Source organism: Sylvia atricapilla, chromosome 6, assembly GCF_009819655.1.
Source record: "Sylvia atricapilla isolate bSylAtr1 chromosome 6, bSylAtr1.pri, whole genome shotgun sequence".
Lineage (NCBI taxonomy): Eukaryota > Metazoa > Chordata > Aves > Passeriformes > Sylviidae > Sylvia > Sylvia atricapilla.
Window position 1 is genome coordinate 40,041,380 of NC_089145.1, and position 13,412 is coordinate 40,054,791.

The following is a 13,412-nucleotide window of genomic DNA, read 5'->3' on the forward strand; positions in this document are numbered from 1 at the left end:
GAGTGCAAGGGCTTTGCAAGCATCTTGTTAGATACAATTCTGGCAACTGCAAGAGGAGCAAAGAGTCCAGATTGTTCCCAGAACCAGGATAGAGGATTTCTTGGCCCAGTGTTGCTGCTGCTTGCCTTCATCTGAGTACATTTCTAATCTACCCTCTGCTGTTTTAAATGTGTATTTTAATTGGGTTCTAGTCTGAAAGGAGGATCAGGCTCATTACAGTTTTCAGATTCTCAGAAAATCTTACGTCTCCCAAGTCTTCCTCATTTCCCCTTTCTGTGAACAGCAGTGGCCTTACCTTTTGCACAGATCCTTGATGTTGTGGGCATCAGCTTAGATTCACACCTTGTTTTAGCTTTTCCCCCTAAACTTGGAGCAGAACTTCCTGCTGGGTCAGTCACACGGCTCTTCTTTGAAATCCACACAAATAAATCTTCTGCTCATGGATATGATCCATTTTCAACCTGTGTTCCGCCTGTAAGGGAGGAGTTTGGTAGAAAACTTTTCCAAGGGCCACACAAAAAGTGACTGAAAGAAAGGAAGGTTGTGCCTACACTCTGCAACACCTTGAATAAGAGAAACATTAAGAAATGCACAACTGATGGCACTTCTTTTAGGAACCTACCTATCAAGAAGATTGAAAGACAGTTTGGTAATATTACAAACCTCTGCATTGTGGTCGTGCTTGAAATTCTGGTAATTGTCTACTTTTTTTAGCAATACAGTAATTGCACCTCTCAATGGGAATGCTACTCGGGAATAATGATCCTATCAAGACAAGGGAATATAGATTGTAGTAAAGGTTATGATAGTTTCTGTGAGAGGCTTAACATTGATCCTTTCAGCTATCTGATTTTCCAGGGGAGGAAAAAAAACCCTAATCACTTTGAGTTTAGCATGTGATTTGGTGTGAAAATTCTTATGGGTGGTTTTAGAAGATGGAACTTGAAGTAAATTTGCTAAACTGCTTTTTTCCCTCTCTCTTGTTTGATGAATACTTTTGAAAAGAAATAGATTTTTTTTATTTCCCACGCATTTTATACTTTTCTCAGTTCTTTTAGGGTTTTTTTTTTTTTTTTTTGTTCTTCTAATGCAAGTCAAAACTGTTAGAGAAATCAGAAGTAAAAATCCGTTATGTTGAAAAGGCCATGTTGTGAAATATATCATAAACACGCTGTTAGAGCAGCGTCTCCTAATTAATGGAGAGAGCTCCTGGGAAACAGCAAGCCTGTAACACAGCTCAGCCCCCTTTGATCCTCTGGTGAGTTTGTAAAATCGTTGCCCGCCTAAACTTGTCTGCAGCTTGTTACACATTTTATCCATCTGCTGCAAGAACAGAAATAAACCATTTATAATTCAGCTGAACTCCAGTTGTTCAGCATATCTCCATTTCACTGTCTGCGGAGTCTTCAGTAAGAGGATGGTAGGAAAAGCAAAGCAAAGGTGGAACAGAGTCAGGCACCCTGGAAAAGACATTGTTTTTGTCTCTAGAGATTATGTAGGCACTGGGTTGCAAGTTGCATGTGTGAGTTGCAGGCGTTACTGCAAAGTGGTTTAGATTATTTGCTGAAATACACATCACTGCCCGTCTATTTTCTATAAACTGGAATCAAAGCACCTGCTGGGGTTCCTAGGACTCAATCCAGAGCAATGTCCCAGTCTTGGGTAGGGTTGTGCATGTGCATACCTGTGTGCGTCATGTTCTCCCCCAGCCCACAGGCCACTGCTTGGTATATGAAAGTTCAAGTTTTATCTGCTGCTTCAGACCTGAGTGACCACATCCAGGCTCTGCAGGTGGCTGTAGATCACTGCTTTACTTCCCTTACTGAAGCAAAATCCTGCCTTGAAAATTCCCTCCACTTTTATGCTTGTGGTACCAACTTCCCCGTGTCAGAGTCTGTGATGTTTGCCTGAGCCTGGCGTAGCCAGCCACAGCATCCAGAAGTGGGATAGCTCTGTTGGACCCATCAGGTGTTAGCTCCAAAATTTAATAACAAGAGGAGCTAATTATTCCCCATGCAAATATCACAAGGCTCAGTTCTGTTGATTCTTTAGAACAGATCAGCACTTCATTTTAGCACCCATATGTTTTATTTCCATTAGTTAGCTGTCACTTCTGGATGCCTGCATCCCTCTGAGGGCTACTGCTGCTGTGGATCTTGCTGCTGAGACAGAGGGAGAGCATTGTGAAGTTCTCCTTTCATCCTAAACCAGAGATTCATTTCCTCTTGTCTGTAAATAAATGACAGGTTAAAAATGTCTCCAGTATCTAGCACTTATCTAGCATTAACCAGAGTTTATCTCCTTCCATGCCAGGGAGAATCTCACTGTCAAAAGTACCATCTCCTTCCAGTGACTTCTCTGATGCTGCCATTTACCAGCAGCCAATCCACATCATGCTGAACACAGGCTTTCTGGAGCCTGTAATCTCTTTTGGTCCATGGGAAAATCAGTTGCAGAGAGCAGAGAGGCTTTGCCAAGGGCAGGGATGGAAAGAGGAGAGTCAGGGAAGGGAACAGCTCACCTGGGAGGTGAGGCTATGTCTGCTCCTTGCCAAAGATCTAATTCATGGCAGGGAGCTCTACCTGGGTCCCAGGGGCTGAGTTGAGGGTTGGAGGCTGCCAGATGGATGCTGGAACAGTGTGTGCCCTGAGCCCAGGGAGTCTGTGACAGCCACAGCTCTCAAAATGCCTTTAGTAAAGCACATTCTTTTACTGTCCTTGTTAGGTCTGCAGTTCCTAGCACACGCTTAAGCTGACAATAAACCTGCTGGTTTGCAGCATAAATCAACATCACTGAACAAAATTATTTGGCACGGGTATTTTAAAAGTTAAAGTCCCCTTAAGTCACTGATCTTGTGTCTAAAAGAACTGCTCACCAGGCAAAGTGGGATCTCCTTTGTCTGTGCTCCATTTAAAGATCCACAACACTGAGATTCCCACTACATTTCTCTGAAGATGATTTCACAAGGTAATACACATCGCTGCTGAGCTCATTTTCTTGCTGTTACACTGCATTTACCCGTGTATATTTATATTGCTTTTAGATCTCCCAATTAAGCAAGACATTAATTTTCATTTTGAAGCTTCTTTTTAGTTGTCTTTTAATCTAAAATCTGAACTGATTTAATTCTTTCTTCCTAAACCCATGATCCTATTTGTAGGTTTCTCCTCAGAGTTCCTTAAAGAATGTCTGTCTTGTGATAATGTGGGAAGATGCATATTGGGCAAAAAGGCATGATAACTTTCTGCAAGTTATGTTTTTATTTAGAGTTTAGATGAATTTTGAGAAAGCATCATCTTGAGATGACACCAGTGCTTTTGTTAACTTGCTTCTGTTCCCAGTAATTTCGTACCTATATTACACCTCCTCTGTTTGGCCTTTCCTTTCTTTATTTTTATTTCTGTGAATGGCAAAACAGCTCTGGGCTAAGGGCAGAGAGAGTTTCTTCATAGCTTTTCTGGAGCAAAGCATTTGGGGTGCTTGTCTGCCATGGGCTGCTTCTGCAAGCTTTAGGCCTGTCATTTTCATCATTGAAAATATAATTCTCCCCAAATTCTCCTCCCTTCAGTTTTCTTACCTGGTCATGCTAATGCTAAGGAAATTGGGGCCAGGAGATTATTTGAGATTTTTCATTGCAGGTTGTTTTGTTCCCTTTTTTCCCCAGGTCTGTTGACAGCTGTAACCAGAGTGTGTGCACTCCAAAAAGTTACTTGTGTTCCAAGGTTCTGTGTTCTTGTTTTTATTGAAGGTTTAGCAGTTGCACAAAAACTTTCCAGAGCTCTGCAGGAATATGTGCAATTTGTCCATCATTTCTGGATTTCTGGTGGTATTCTCAATGGTTAAAAGTGCTTTTTTCCATTCCCCCCTCTCAGTTCTAGACGTCTTACATCGTGTGTCGACAGGTGTTGATGGACAAGTAATTTACAGTAATTTCTTGTGGTGCTTATTCTGCAGCTCCCTGAATTATAAGCGACATGCTGGCAAAGCTGAGCAAGTGATCACCAGACACTGGCAGAGTGTTAAACATGGCTTCTGAGGCTGCCCAGAATCTCCTCCAGCCACTGTCTTCTTGGATGTCTCAAATATACGAAGCGATCCAACAAGCAGGAGACTCCATATCCACCTCACTGCTGAATTTGAGTGGAGTGGGTCGCAAGCCCGAAGAAGAGAGGACTCAGGACTTAGAGAATAATGGAGGAGTTTATGAGGATTATTCTGAGGAATCAGACCTGGACCTTTGGGATGAGGACTATTTCTATCCTAAAGAAGACAGTTACATTGGAGGCCCTAATCTTGCTTCACAAAACTTCCCTCCTGGCTCTGACACGGGTCCACAGAGGCAAAAACGGCTTAAAAACACCAGCAGCTTGCCAGAGCAGGGAGTTGAAAGCAAAAGGTCCTCGACAACCAATGGATCCTACTGGATGGGTGAAGATCTCCAGTTTCTTGATCGGCTTCCTCCCATCGCTGAGGAAGAAGGTGAGCCCTCTTTGAGGATGGGAGGTGATGAGCACAGCCTCAGCTTGGGTGGCTCCTTAAACAATGCTAATGGCCCAGCACGCTGTGCAGGTAAGCAGCTGGCACGCATCCTGACTGCATTATCCAGGCCTTTCTTTTCTGCTGTTGATTTGATTTAGTTGCTAATCTGTTCATTATGTTCTGTATTGTCTCTGTTTCCCACAGCTAAAATAAAACTCCCCAAATCCCAAAGAAAAATCTAACCTTTCCAATTCTTCCCTCGTTTGTGAGACTAATCTCATTGAAAGAAGTGGAGATCTCCAGGGTGAAATGCTGTGTATTAGAAGGCAATCAGGCCCTGTTGCTGTAGTCAGGAGCATTTTACTTTCCCCCCTGTTTAGTTTCTGGTAGCAGGACCCTTCAAAGGGAATGTTTAGCCTTAAGCCTTTGCTTTGAGAACCATCTGCCTTTGCGTCATTGCTATTAAAGATATATATATATATATATATATATATATACACACACGTATATATGTATGTATGTATGTAATCTCAAACCTTGTTTCTCTGTGCCAGGAATCTCAAGATGTTACTGTGCCATGTGCTGTGAAATGCTGTACTAAAAAGCCAGCCCGTATCTCATGATTTTATGGATAAAAGGCTCCCAAATCGCTCTCCTCCCCTCCCACCACCCCCACAGGCTTTTCAAACAAGACTGAAGAGACAGCAGGCAGGAGATTATGGGAAGGAGAACTGAGTTTGATATTTTCAGTTTTAAATAGGCCTAACTATGACTTCTGATCTTTAAATGACAGCAGGAGTGTTTTTAGGCAATTGTGCCCAGAAGTGAGTTTCAGCCCCATGACTTGTGCTCACCCAGTGTCGCCACAAGTGTGGCTGGAGATTTCCTGGGTCACAGAGATCTGATGGAGACGTAGGTCCAGACTACACCAAGAAAGCTGCACTCCTGCTGGGTCTTGCTGGCATAAAACTGCTCTTTACAGGCATCCTAGGGATGGGGATAAGGGTGGAAAAAGGATGGGGGGATTGGACTCTACAGTATGGAGCTGATGAAGAACTTGAGACTCACTGAGTATCTACAGAATTTGGCTTCAAATATTTTTTTTTTTTTAAGCAGGTGGTAGATGCTCTTGAGGATGTCGGCTTTATTATGACCAGGAGCTTTTGGCTTCTGGGGAAGTCTTACATATTTAGCCTTTTCTGTGCAGACTGTGGAAGATCAGCCTGTTTGTTTTCGTGTTTAATTGGAATATCAGACTGAGAGGGTATAAACCTTGACGGTGCTCTTTAATGACTGTAAAATTAGCTCTTTTCTTTATTGCTATTTCTCACTCCATTATGGCCAGGGAGTAAATAATTAAAGAGCGCTTTTGGTCTAGCTGTTCTGCCTCCCAAACTGGGACTGCTTGTTTTGTATTCCAAATGAAAGATTGCCAGTTCTCAGATTAGAGATCTCAGAGTTGTATCTCTTGGAGCCCAACCCTTACCTTCTGGTACCCCTGTACATTGCCTGTGCAAAGTCCTGCCCCCAGGGTTTGTCCATAGGCATCGAGCCAGTGCTGCAGGGCTGGGTTTGCTGTGTGTGCTTGGATTGTGTGACCAGTGTGTGCACAGAAGTGATGGAGCAGGGCACCAGCTGTCCACTCAGGGAATGCTGGGGCCACGGATCCTCTTGGACAAGTGCTCTCCTAGGGCATGACCTTGTCTCCTGCAGAGCCTGCATGCCGGTGCCTCAGGAGGGGCTGTTGGAGCAATTCACAGCGAATCCTGGGGCTCAGCCAGGTGCCAAGTGCATCATTCCTAGGGCAACCCCCTGCCACACCCTTGCTCACAGTGGGTGGGAGGAAAGGTGGTGAGCTCTCAGGGAAATGGGAGCCAGGAGTGAGCTGCTGTCCCTGTCAGAGCTGTTTGTCATCCGCAGGGACATCTGAGAAAGGGGGTTCTGAGGAGTGGGTGATGGGCCAGATGGACTTTTCCTGGTAAGAGGCTTGGACAGGCAGATGTCAGAGTGACCCATCCCTGCAGCTCAAGGGAAGGTCCCTCTGGACATTTCTCCCAGATGAGAGCAGCTACTGGTCAAGTTGCTGTTTGATTCTCTCCATGTTTTTTGGCTTTCCTTCTCCCTAACCTTCCTGGAGCCATTGTGGACTGGAAGGCTGGTCCCACAGAGCTTCCAGCACTTACAGTGCTGCTTCCTAGAGCTTGCTGCTTCCACACCAAGCACTTCAGAGAGCATTGCACAGCTCTTTGCACCTTAGGGAATGTCATTCCAAATAGTCTCAGATAGACTTTAATCTTTTTATCTCTGCAATGGGCCGCACAAAGGGCCATCCAATGGTCTCAAGACTTCATAGTCACAAAAGTTGGCTGTTTAAGGGTTAGAGGGCTGGCAACTGATACCTCTTTCTCTCAGAACTAAGTTGTATAATGGGAGAGAAAGTGCTGAACTGTGATTTGAAAATGTCTTCCACAGACCCTTTCATGTGGAAGAACTCGTTTCATTCTTCTAAGTGAACTTTCACTTCCAAAACACATATGCTCTTTGTATTTTATTTTTCAACTCTTTATTTCCTCTTTTTTCTTTAGATTCATTCTCTAACATCAAGAGTGTGAACTCCTCTGATGGTAACCTAGACATGCAGAGAGACTATAATACCCTGGCAACTTAAAATTTCAGTCATGGATTAAAATGATCAAGAGAAGATGTTCGAGGTATCTTTATTTCTGTTAGCTTTTTACCTAACCCTAAGTGACAATGTGAGTGACACATGGACTTGCTGACATTCAGCAAAGCTGTTCGGTAGCATCAAAATGAGCTTTGAACATTTTTCTTTCCATTTGGCAGTTCCCACCCCCTCCCATTTCTGCAAAATACGTGTTTCCTGTTTATCCTTGTATTCTTTTCTGAACATTGCATCTTGACTTTATTTCACTTAATGTACCATATTTCTCTCCACAATAGAATATTTTAAAGCTAAATTGGCACAAAACAGTAGCAATGCTGAATGCTTTTTGTTGCCATGGAAATATTTCTGGGCACTTACTGAAGACCTGGTTGCCAATAGTAATGTAACAGAGAAAATAGATATGCTTCATTTAGCAGCCACTGGTGATTAAAGAGCCACAGAAACCTGTTACAAGGTCATTCCAACATATAGTTTATTTGGTTTAGGGGGAAAAAGCCCTGCAGCTCTAAGTGAGAATAATTTTGCTTTAAAAGGGATGCAAAACAAAATCCAGTATATATTCCCCTCTCTTAAACTGACACCATGCTTCTGAGATGAAATAAAATAACACCATAGTTAAAAACCATCATCACTCCTTCTCCTTTTTATCAAAAATGCTTTTGATCCCATTTTTGCCTCTTTGGAAATGTTTCCTTGTTCCCAGAGCAGATTTTCTGAGGCTGTGAAGCAGCACACATATAAGTGAAAACCTATTTTAGGCTTAGAAATCTAATAAATTGTTTGAGCAATGAAATTATTGGGGTTTTAAGACAAATGTCCATCAGACACCATGAGACAGGTCAGTCATGGGGTGCAGGTTTGGCTGCTGCCCAGTGCTGGTCTGTAATTAAATGAGGGTAATAAAGTTGTAGCAAGTCTTCAAATAAAAGCAAGGAAAAGTTGGTTTGTTTTGGGTGGGTTTTTGTTGTTGTTGGTTTTTTTTTTTTTTTTTTTTTTTTTTTTTTTTTTTTTTTTTTTTTGTTAACTTTAGATGCTTTTGAACCACAGTTTAATACTGAGAAGGTAGCTCAGCAGGAAACATTGCAGTGCCAGGTGTTTGGCTTAAGAAGTTGATGATGGCAAGGCAGAGTCTCCTGTGTGCAGACTGCTGCCACCGGTGGCAAATCGTGTAGCTGTGAATTTTGCAGGCTCAGATGAACTTGTTCTCTCAGACCCTTGTCCACTGCTTAACCTCAGTGTTTGTGACAGAGAAGCTGTCTCACAGCGCAGAGCAGGGAGAGAGCAGCCTTTGCATCCTCCCATGGCTGGGATGCTGCTGCTCAGCTGACTGGGGGTGGCTGGCAAGAGTCTGGCTACCAGACCCATCACTTCACACTTGGCTTAAGAATTGAAAAAAAAAATCCAAACCAGCAAACAGTGGAGCAAGAAACCACATCTGAAAGTAGTGCACTGCAAGTAGAAGAGTAGAGGTGGCCAGTCCTCCTGCCTCCCAGCATGAATCTAAAGGGGAAAAAGTCAGCAATAGTGAAGTAAGTGAAGAACAACAGTGACTGCAGTGAAAACAAGAGGGCTTCAGCCCACTTCTCCCTCAGGGCTGTTGTCCTTGCAAACAAAAAGCCAAAGTTGACCATTAAGTTCTCAGTCTCACCAGACACTGCCCTGAAAAAGCACAGCAAGGGGACAGACACGGCAGCAGAGCTGAGCCTTCTGGGTGAAAGCTGAACTGTTCTTGCACAATGAGTGCTGTGGTGGAAGTCTCCCAGCCTGTCTGACACTGCTCACAGCACTGGTGTAATGGACAGGTGAGCACAGCACTTCCACTGCAAGAAGCCCTTAGAGATTTTTTTCGTCCCCATCAACTGGACAACCTCAGTGCCGGCTAAAGGTTGCATTTCAGCTGCACTAAGATAATTTTTATGGCCTTGGAATGCTAGGAAGTGTGACACCCCTGTCTAGATGGCTGGCTAGTTTCCCTCAGAATGTGTGTGAAGGGTATCACACCTCTGAGGCCCTGGGAATTTTTAAATTGAGAAAGCACTATTGTATTTACTTACCTTGGCCTCCAGCTTAACAGGGGTCATTGATTTTTGCCAGTAATTGCTGTAGTAAAGGAAATTATTCTTTCTGCTCTATATGAACACTCCTGACCTCACTAAATGACCCTTCATACGGGCAGGAAATCCTAGGCAAGAAGTGAGGTTTTCATTAGGTCCTATAAACCCATATAGCAAAATATACCCATTAGGAAAAGATGTTGATTATGGATAAATTAAATTTCTGCTTGAACTTGAGACTAAAATAGATAGATGGCCAGTCTCCACATTGAGAAGTGAAGTGTTTATGAATTTTATCACCTGTCTGGGTATGGAGCCAGCCAGTGTTCTAGCCAGAATGCAACCCTATAAAAATCAGTGCCTGTACTCCAAGAAGAACATTTAAAGAGGCTACACTGAATCAATACCACCACGAGTACTGAGGGAATGAAAGCAAAGGCAGACAGTGGACAAAAACACTTCAGAGAAAATACTCCTGGCAGCTCAAGTGGGACAAAGCACAAACGTGACCAGGGACATGCATCTGGTCACTGAAGAATGTGATACAAGCCCGTGGCTTTCTGAAGTGAAGACGTGAGTTTGAACTGAATGCTTTCTCTCTGGGAAAATTCAGAACCACTCAAAAGTGTTTGTGCACAGACTTTTGTCCTTGAGAAGGTGGTACAATGTTCCTACTTGGATTTAAAGTACTCCTTTGCAGTTCTGTCTCTTCAAAATTTTGAATTGCAAGAGATCTTCATGCAGGATGTCACATGTGAGTGGGGATGAGAGAAAACAACAGCCCCAAAAGGAGGATGGATTGTGGCACATCAGCTTTACAGCTGGGGAGGTGAAGTCAAACAGTGGTTCAAACAAAAATTTCTCAAATGTGGTGCTTTTGCCAGCTCTGTCTTGGGCCTGTCAGCATTGCTGTTCATCCTCAGACAGTGATTTTAGACACAGTGTCTTGTCAGCCCATAGTAGATCAGGGGTTTGGGTTTTCACCAAGTTCCTTGTCTGGTGGGCAGAGCCTACTCGTGCCCACTTCCCTGGGGTCATGGGGAAAAATGCTCTGTCCAGGAGAGCTTGTCATCTGCTCTTGTCATCTAGAAGGTTGCATAAGCTGTATAGTGAAGGGTTTACTGGAAAGGATGAAATGGGTTTTGCCATTCAGCGCAGTTACAGAACAAATTGTGTGTGAGCGTGTGTGTTTGTGCATGTATTTTCTGATCCACTTTTGCTAAGTGACATCCTCTTCCCACTCTCCATATGGCAGTTGCGACTCTATCTTCCTCTGGGAAGGTTGTTTAGGACTCAAGAGACTTCATTTACCAATAAACAGCATCTTGGCAGCATCTGGGAAATGCTGCCTTTCTCCTAGAAACCCTGCCTCCTCACCTTCCCTCTCCTACTACAGGCAAGGCAGGTGTGAATGATCTCATTGTGTTGTGGTGGAGGTTACGTGCAGGCAATACTAGCAGCACTCTGTGCAGAGCTGGAACATAGTATTTCTGTGCTGACACCAACAGTAGTACTGTTTGTCTTTTGCCTTTTTTTTTTTTTTTTTTCTTTCGTGTGTGTGTCTTTTCTGTTGCAGTTGTTGCTAGCTTGGCCTGCAGGGGCTTGGTGGAAGCATGGATAATCCATCCCTGTTCCCCCCTAGCATCTTTGCAATGTTTAACAGCACAAAACCCTCTACTGTAAGCTTATATGAGATGGAATCACTCTGCCAAAAACTGAGCCGGTGTTGATCTTCACCCTTTGCCAGACAGGGCTGTGGAGGTGACTTCCTTGTGCCCAGGTAATCTGTGGTTGTTGTGGTGACCTGGTGGCAGTAGCCACCATTTTGAGTGTCCCCACAGACTCCTCAAGTAGTTTTAGTAACCAAGGGGAAAATTAATTTTCTGCAATGAAAGCAAACAGGGTAATTACAGTCATGGAGGTAAAACCGTGTAGTTTTAAAGACAGGGAATGTCATTGTTGGGCTTTGGGGATGCTGCAGGTAATGAGGAAGGTGTGTTTGGGCTGTACCTCCACAGATGTTGTTTGTGGGATTCTCATGTAGCTTCCACAGATGGACTTAGGGACAATCCATCAGTACCAATTTGTAGACCAACAAGAATGACTTGAGTTGAATCTTAAATCAGTCCATAGCAAAATCTGTAGAAAATCCCTTCCTGTGGCCATGGAAATAGCTGATGCTCTCCTGGCATCCTTGCACCACCTGAAAGTTCCCTCACGTCCAGGCAGGTGCTTCTCTGACTCAAGAACTCAGTACCCCTATGAGACGAAGCATCCCTGGAGGGACTCATGAGGACTTGCCCCCACAAGCTGAGTGTTTGCAGGAATTCACCTCCTCAGGCTGAGAGGGATTCAAACCTGTACAGTCTATACAGCATAATTGTTGTGGGAGTATTTCCTAGCAAATAATGAGTGGTGCTGGAGAGAAAGCCCTGAATTTGGATTAATGAGAGCCCTGTGGTTTGCTGGAGCTCTGTGTCTCAAGGTCAGTTTGGGGGTTAGACTTATTGCCATAAATAATGTAGCTGCAAAACCCTTGGGCTTGAGCTTTGCAATTGCCACTTATTGATGTAAAACTGCATCTGAGACAGAACATCCTTCCCCCTCTCACACAGCTGAGCTGCTCCCCAGGCCTGGCCTCAGAGCAAGCCACTGTGTGGTGATTCAGCCCACCCTCTTGCCTCAAAACAAGAGCCAGCAGCCCCTTTCCTGTTATTTTGGACCAGGTGAGTTGGCCATGTGAGTGCTAAAACCAAAACAACAGGAAAAGAGGAAGGGCAGGAGGACAGAGTTGACCCTTTTGGGTGACAGCTTCAGTCCCAAAGGCATGTGAGCCTTCATACACCAAATATTCCCTGTGCTGCACCACATCCCCACCCACTGCTGCTCTCAAAGCTGCTGATTTTCCCAGGAGTGCTGCTGTGGTGTTGCAGTAAAGAGGGACTGTGGTGAATCAACCCTCTGGCAGCAAACAAAGTTTCAATTAGAAAAAATCAGTGGGAAAATAAATATCTGCCTCGTTGCAGTGCAGTTGTTTTCTGTATTGAATCCAAACAAATATCTTTTTGAGGGAGTTCATTTCCACACTGTTAATCAGCAAACAAAGGCCTGTGGGTGTGAAGCTGATGGTTGAGTGCTGTGAATGGTATGTGCATACACTGGATCTCATGTGGTGTGGTGAAATCACTTTAAAGAGGAGCAGAGTCAGTGACCTGAGTTTTCTGGATGTTTCCTCGGCTGGCTTGGTTTCTGCTAGCTCAAAAGCAACGAGTGCCAATCCAGAGAAACTTCCTTAAACACCGCTGGAGGAATTTTAGGAACTGACTCCTTTGCATTAGAGGCAGTTCATATCCAAGCCAAACAAACAAATAGAAGAAATGATGGATGGGTGACCTCAAGGAATTCAACCCATTGTGGTATGAAAACTACCAGGAAAACTGTCATAAAAACAATACTGGTGAGGGGAAAGCTCTTTTTCTGTTGGAAGGAAAGGACAGTCTTTTCTACTTCACCAGCCATTGGCATCCAGCAGCTTGTTTAGTTTCTGAGCCCATGAGCATTTCCAGGCCCATACCCCAGAGCACATTCAGCTCCACCTGTGCCCTGCAGTGTAACATGACATTTGCTGATAGAAGGTGCTTTTCTGCCTCTGCAGCTGCATGTTTCCTGCTCACAGCCCAACCTGAGCTGTCAGGGAGGTGTAGGCTGACTCATGGATGTAACTGCAGCCACACCAGGGGTTCTCCTGGCTTAGCAGGGTCTCCTACAGTGTGTAATCTCTTTTCTTTCTTCCACTCCTGCACAAATCCCGGGCCTGTGGTAATAGAACCCAGTAGAATAAATGAAGCCTGACTCATACTTGCTCCACATGTGAGATGTAAAGTAGGTGATTGGGAAAATCAGGGATGATTGTGGTTCAGCCTCTTGGCTGCCAATTCTTACAGCTATGGAAGAGCCTTAGGCAGCCCAATGAGAGCCAGTTTGACGTGGAATCCCATGTTCCTATTTTTAAAATCCAATTTTGTGAGTAGGAAAGAAACAACAGGAAAATACGCTGGTTTTCATGCTGTTTTCTGTAGGCAGTCCTCTATTTCTTTGCACAGTTGTGCACAGAATTGGAGTGTGTTGCTCTGACTCCTGTATTGTTTCACTATAGAGGTGGTTAGAGCCAAAAACATATTTTTTTTTCTGAT

General features: G+C 44.0%; 1 protein-coding gene across 1 annotated transcript in view; it reads left to right on the plus strand.

Moving 5' to 3' along the window:
• Positions 1 to 4,013: 4,013 nt before the first annotated feature.
• SYT16 (synaptotagmin 16) overlaps positions 4,014 to 13,412 on the plus strand; it is a 37,051-nt gene continuing 27,652 nt past the window's right edge. Inside the window, exon 1 of the mRNA XM_066322290.1 lies at positions 4,014 to 4,569. Within this exon, the coding sequence (XP_066178387.1) occupies positions 4,026 to 4,569 (544 nt within the window). The 5' untranslated portion in view covers positions 4,014 to 4,025. The remainder of the gene's footprint in view (positions 4,570 to 13,412) is intronic.